This window comes from Heterodontus francisci, chromosome 14, assembly GCF_036365525.1.
Source record: "Heterodontus francisci isolate sHetFra1 chromosome 14, sHetFra1.hap1, whole genome shotgun sequence".
NCBI lineage: Eukaryota > Metazoa > Chordata > Chondrichthyes > Heterodontiformes > Heterodontidae > Heterodontus > Heterodontus francisci.
In genome coordinates this window covers 40,362,813-40,368,427 of record NC_090384.1, presented here as the reverse complement: position 1 = coordinate 40,368,427, position 5,615 = coordinate 40,362,813, and the positions used below count along the sequence as shown (strand labels likewise).

General features: G+C 38.8%; 1 protein-coding gene across 1 annotated transcript; it reads left to right on the top strand.

The window, feature by feature from the left end:
- Positions 1-733: 733 nt before the first annotated feature.
- LOC137376902 (uncharacterized) lies at positions 734-4,745 on the top strand. Its single transcript, XM_068045859.1, has 3 exons — positions 734-1,063; positions 2,347-2,646; positions 4,620-4,745. The coding sequence occupies exons 1-3, from the start codon at positions 734-736 to the stop codon at positions 4,743-4,745; spliced, it is 756 nt and encodes a 251-aa protein (XP_067901960.1).
- Positions 4,746-5,615: the final 870 nt, after the last annotated feature.

Below are 5,615 nucleotides of genomic sequence, written 5' to 3'. Positions count from 1 at the left end.
GAATCAGAACCGCCAATAATAGAGGATTCAGAACCAGCAGTAATAGAGAATTCAGAACCAGCAGCAATGGAAGAAACAGAATCACCAATAATATAGGAATCTGAACCAGCAAAAATAGAGAAATCAGAACCAGCAACAATAGAGGAATCAGAACCAGCGAAAATAGAGAATTCAGAACCGCCAATAATAGAGGATTCAGAACCACCAAAAATGGAGGAATCAGAACCACCAATAATAGAGGAATCAGAACCACCAATAATAGAGGATTCAGAACCAGCAATAATAGAGGATTCAGAACCAGCAATAATAGAGGAATCAGAACCAGCAACAATAGAGGAATCAGAACCACCAATAATAGAGGATTCAGAACCACCAATAATAGAGAATTCAGAACCAGCAACAATAGATGAATCGGAACCACCAATAATAGAGGATTCAGAACCAGCAAAAGTAGAGAATTCAGAACCAGCCATATTAGAGAATTCAGAACCAGCAATAATAGAGGATTCAGAACCATCAATAATAGAGGATTCAGAACCACCAATAATAGAGGATTCAGAACCAGCAATAATAGAGGAATCAGAACCAGCAACAATGGAGAATTCAGAACCAGCAATAAAAGAGGATTCAGAACCAGCAAAAATAGAGAATTCAGAACCACCAATAATAGAGAATTCAGAACCAGCAACAATAATCAGAACCACCAATAATAGAGGATTCAGAACCAACAATAATGGAGGAATCAGAACCAGCAACAATGGAGAATCCAGAACCAGCAATAATAGAGAATTCAGAACCACGAATAATAGAGAATTCAGAACCAGCAACAATAGAGGATTCAGAACCAACAATAATAGAGGATTCAGAAACAAGAAAAACAGAAGATTCAGAACAAGCAATAATAGAGGATTCAGAACCAGCAACAATAGAGGATTCAGAACCACCAATAATAGAGGATTCAGAAACAAGAAAAACAGAGGATTCAGAACAAGCAATAATAGAGGATTCAGAACCAGCAACAATAGAGAATTCAGAACCATCAAAAATAGAGGATTCAGAACCAGCAATAATAGAGGAATCAGAACCACCAATAATAGAGGATTCAGAACCAGCAAAAGTAGAGAATTCAGAACCAGCAATAAGAGAGAATTCAGAAACACCAATAATAGAGGATTCAGAACCAGCAAAAATAGAGAATCAGAACAACCAATAATAGAGGAATCAGAACCACCAATAACAGTGGAAACAGAACCACCAATCATAGAGGATTCAGAACCAGCAACAAAAGAGGAATCAGAACCAGCAAAAATAGAGGATTCAGAATCAGCAATAATAGAGGAATCAGAACCACCAATAATAGAGGAATCTGAACCAGCAAAAATAGAGAAATCAGAACCAGCAACAATAGAGGAATCACAACCAGCAAAAATAGAGAATACAGAACCGCCAATAATAGAGGATTCAGAACCAGCAATAATAGAGGAATCAGAACCACCAATAATAGAGAATTCAGAACCACCAATAATAGAAAATTCATAACCAGCAACAATAGAGGAATCAGAACCACCAATAATAGAGGATTTAGAACAAGCAAAAATAGAGGATTCAGGACCACCAATAATAGAGGATTCAGAACCAGCAACAATAGAGAATACAGAACCAGCAAAAATAGAGAATTCAGAACCAGCAACAATAGAGGAATCGGAAACACCAATAATAGAGGATTCAGAACCAGCAAAAGTAGAGAATTCAGAACCAGCAATATTAGAGAATTCAGAACCAGCAACAATAGAGGAATCTGAACCATCAAAAATAGAGAATTCAGAACCATCAATAATAGAGAATTCAGAACCAGCAACAATAGAGGAATCAGAACCACCAATGGTAGAGGATTTAGAACTAGCAAAAATAGAGGATTCAGAACCACCAATAATAGAGGATTCAGAACCAGCAACAATAGAGGAATCGGAACCACCAATAATAGAGGATTCAGAACCAGCAAAAGGAGAGAATTCAGAACCAGCAATATTAGAGGATTCAGAACCAGCAATAATAGAGGAATCAGAACCAGCAACAATGGAGGAATCAGAACCAGCAACAATAGAGGATTCAGAACCACCAATAATAGAGGATTCAGAACCAGCAAAAGGAGAGAATTCAGAACCAGCAATATTAGAGATTTCAGAACCAGCAACAATAGAGGAATCAGAACCACCAATAGTAGAGGATTCAGAACCATCAAAAATAGAGGATTCAGAACCAGTAATAATAGAGAATTCAGAACCAGCAACAATAGAGAAATCAGAACCAGCAAAAATAGAGGATTCAGAATCAGCAATAATAAAGGAATCAGAACCACCAATAATAGAGGATTCAGAACCAGCAGTAATAGAGAATTCAGAACCAGCAGCAATGGAAGAAACAGAACCACCAATAATAGAGGAATCTGAACCAGCAAAAATAGAGAAATCAGAAACAGCAACAATAGAGGATTCAGAACCAGCGAAAATAGAGAATTCAGAACCGCCAATAATAGAGGATTCAGAACCACCAAAAATGGAGGAATCAGAATCACCAATAATAGAGGAATCAGAACCAGCAATAATAGAGGATTCAGCACCAGCAATAATAGAGGAATCAGAACCAGCAACAATGGAGGAATCAGAACCAGCAATAATAGAGGATTCAGAACCACCAATAATAGAGAATTCAGAACCAGCAACAATAGAGGAATCGGAACCACCAATAATAGAGGAATCAGAACCAGCAAAAGTAGAGAATTCAGAACCAGCAATATTAGAGAATTCAGAACCAGCAATAATAGAGGATTCAGAACCATCAATAATAGAGGATTCAGAACCACCAATAATAGAGGATTCAGAACCACCAATAATAGAGGAATCAGAACCAGCAACAATGGAGAATTCAGAACCAGCAATAAAAGAGGATTCAGAACCAGCAGAAATAGAGGATTCAGAACCACCAATAATAGAGAATTCAGAACCAGCAACAATAATCAGAACCACCAATAATAGAGGATTCAGAACCAACAATAATAGAGGATTCAGAACCAGCAATAATGGAGGAATCAGAACCAGCAACAATGGAGAATTCAGAACCAGCAACAATAGAGGATTCAGAACCACCAATAATAGAGGATTCAGAAACAAGAAAAATAGAGGATTCAGAACAAGCAATAATAGAGGATTCAGAACCAGCAACAATAGAGAATTCAGAACCATCAAAAATAGAGGATTCAGAACCAGCAATAATAGAGGAATCAGAACCAACCAATAATAGAGAATTCAGAACCAGCAGAAATAGAGGATTCAGAACCAGCAAAAATAGAGAATTCAGAAACAGCAACAATAGAGGAATCGGAACCACCAATAATAGAGGATTCAGAACCAGCAAAAGTAGAGAATTCAGAACCAGCAATAAGAGAGAATTCAGAAACACCAATAATAGAGGATTCAAAACCAGCAAAAATAGAGAATCAGAACAACCAATAATAGAGGAATCAGAACCACCAATAACAGTGGAAACAGAACCATCAATCATAGAGGATTCAGAACCAGCAACAAAAGAGGAATCAGAACCAGCAAAAATAGAGGAATCTGAACCAGCAATAATAGAGGAATCAGAACCAACCAATAATAGAGAATTCAGAACCAGCAGAAATAGAGGATTCAGAACCAGCAAAAATAGAGAATTCAGAACCAGCAACAATAGAGGAATTGGAACCACCAACAATAGAGGATTCAGAACCAGCAAAAGTAGAGAATTCAGAACCAGCAATAAGAGAGAATTAAGAACCACCAATAATAGAGGATTCAGAAACAGGAAAAATAGAGAATCAGAACCACCAATAATAGAGGAATCAGAACCACCAATATCAGTGGAATCAGAACCACCAATCATAGAGGATTCAGAACTAGCAACAATAGAGGATTCAGAACCAGCAAAAATAGAGGATTCAGAACCAGCAACAATAGAAAATTCAGAACCAGCAAAAATAGAGGATTCAGAACCAGCAAAAATAGAGGAATCAGAACCAGCAAAAATAGAGAATCAGAACCACCAATAATAGAGGAATCAGAACCGCCAATCATAGCGGATTCAGAACCAGCAACAATAGAGGAATCAGAACCAGCAAAAATAGAGGATTCAGAACCACCAATAATAGAGGAATCAGAACCACCAATAATAGAGGATTCAAAACCAGCAAAAATAGAGGATTCAGAACCAGCAACAATAGAGAATTCAGAACCAGCAATAATAGAGGAATCAGTACTACCAATAATAGAGGATTCAGAACCAGCAAAAATACAGGATTCAGAACCAGCAATAATAGAGGATTCAGAACCACTAATAATATAGGATTCAGAACCAGCAAAAATAGAGGATTCAGTACCAGCAATAATAGAGGATTCAGAACCAGCAACAATAGAGAATTCAGAACCAGCAAAAATAGAGGATTCAGAACCAGCAAAAATAGAGAATTCAGAACCAGCAACAATAGAGGAATCAGAACCACCAACAATGGAGGATTCCGAACCAGCAATAATAGAGGATTCAGAACCAGCAAAAATAGAGAATCAGAACCACCAATAACAGAGGAATCAGAAGCAGCAAAAATAGAAAATTCAGCACTACCAATAATAGAGGATTCAGAACCAGCAAAAACAGAGAATTCAGAACCACCAATAATAGAGGATTCAGAACAAGCAACAATAGAGGAATAAGAACCACGAATTATAGAGTAATCTTTTCTTTGTTGGAATCCTTCAATTTATAAAAGATGATGGACATGCAGCAAACAATCCATTTAGGTAGGGTGTTTTCTCATGCTGCACCTTTGTTGATGGCTGTGAAGGCCAATCCTTGAGAGGCAGGTTCTGCCACAAGTGCTGTACATGAAGCTACTAAGTGATGCTGTGAGTTGTTGTTTTTGATGTTGGCGCATGTTGCTAAGCTGCTGTAGCAACTGGTCATCGTGGTAGTGCACACCAGTCCACAGGATGTGTCGCCATTTCCCTCTTTCACCAGCTCGTGACTCCCAGGTGCGATTGTCGACCTTTAGGGCATTCATGTCATGCTCGCAAGCATCCTTGAAGTGGACCTTTGGGCACCCTGCTGGCTGTCTGGTCCCAGCTGTCTCACCATACAGGAGATCCTTGGGTATGCGACCGTCTTCCATCCTGCGGATGTGTCTGATCCATCGAAGGTACCTCTGTTTGATTTGCGTCAACACACTTGGAAGCTTTGCCTTTGAGAAGGCTGCCACATTTGTGATTTTGTCCTGCCAGGATATACCCATAATGTACCACAGACAGCAAAAATGGAAATTATTGAGTTTCTTTTCCTGGTCGTTGTAAGTTGCCTATGTTTCACAGCCATACAGCAAGGTGCTGAAAACACAGGCCTTATAAACTATCAGCTTTATCCTCAGGGTCATCTTGGGGTTATCCCATGTGCATTTCACGAGTTGCCCAAAGATGGTAGCTGCTTTCCCTATATGTGCATTGAGTTTGCATCAAGGGACAGATTGTCTGTCACTGTCGACCCAAGGTAGCAGAATCTGCAGCATCAATAATAGAGGAATCGGAACCACC

What these genes read in the sequence shown, in the direction of transcription:
- LOC137376902 (XM_068045859.1), top strand. Translation starts at nt 734, where the DNA reads ATGGAGGAATCAGAACCAGCAACAATGGAGAATCCAGAACCAGCAATA. An exon ending in AAATAGAGGATTCAGAACCA is followed by an intron (nt 1,064 to 2,346) that starts GCAATAATAGAG and finishes GCAATAATAAAG; the next exon opens with GAATCAGAACCACCAATAAT. An exon ending in TAATAGAGGAATCAGAACCA is followed by an intron (nt 2,647 to 4,619) that starts GCAACAATGGAG and finishes CCAATAACAGAG; the next exon opens with GAATCAGAAGCAGCAAAAAT.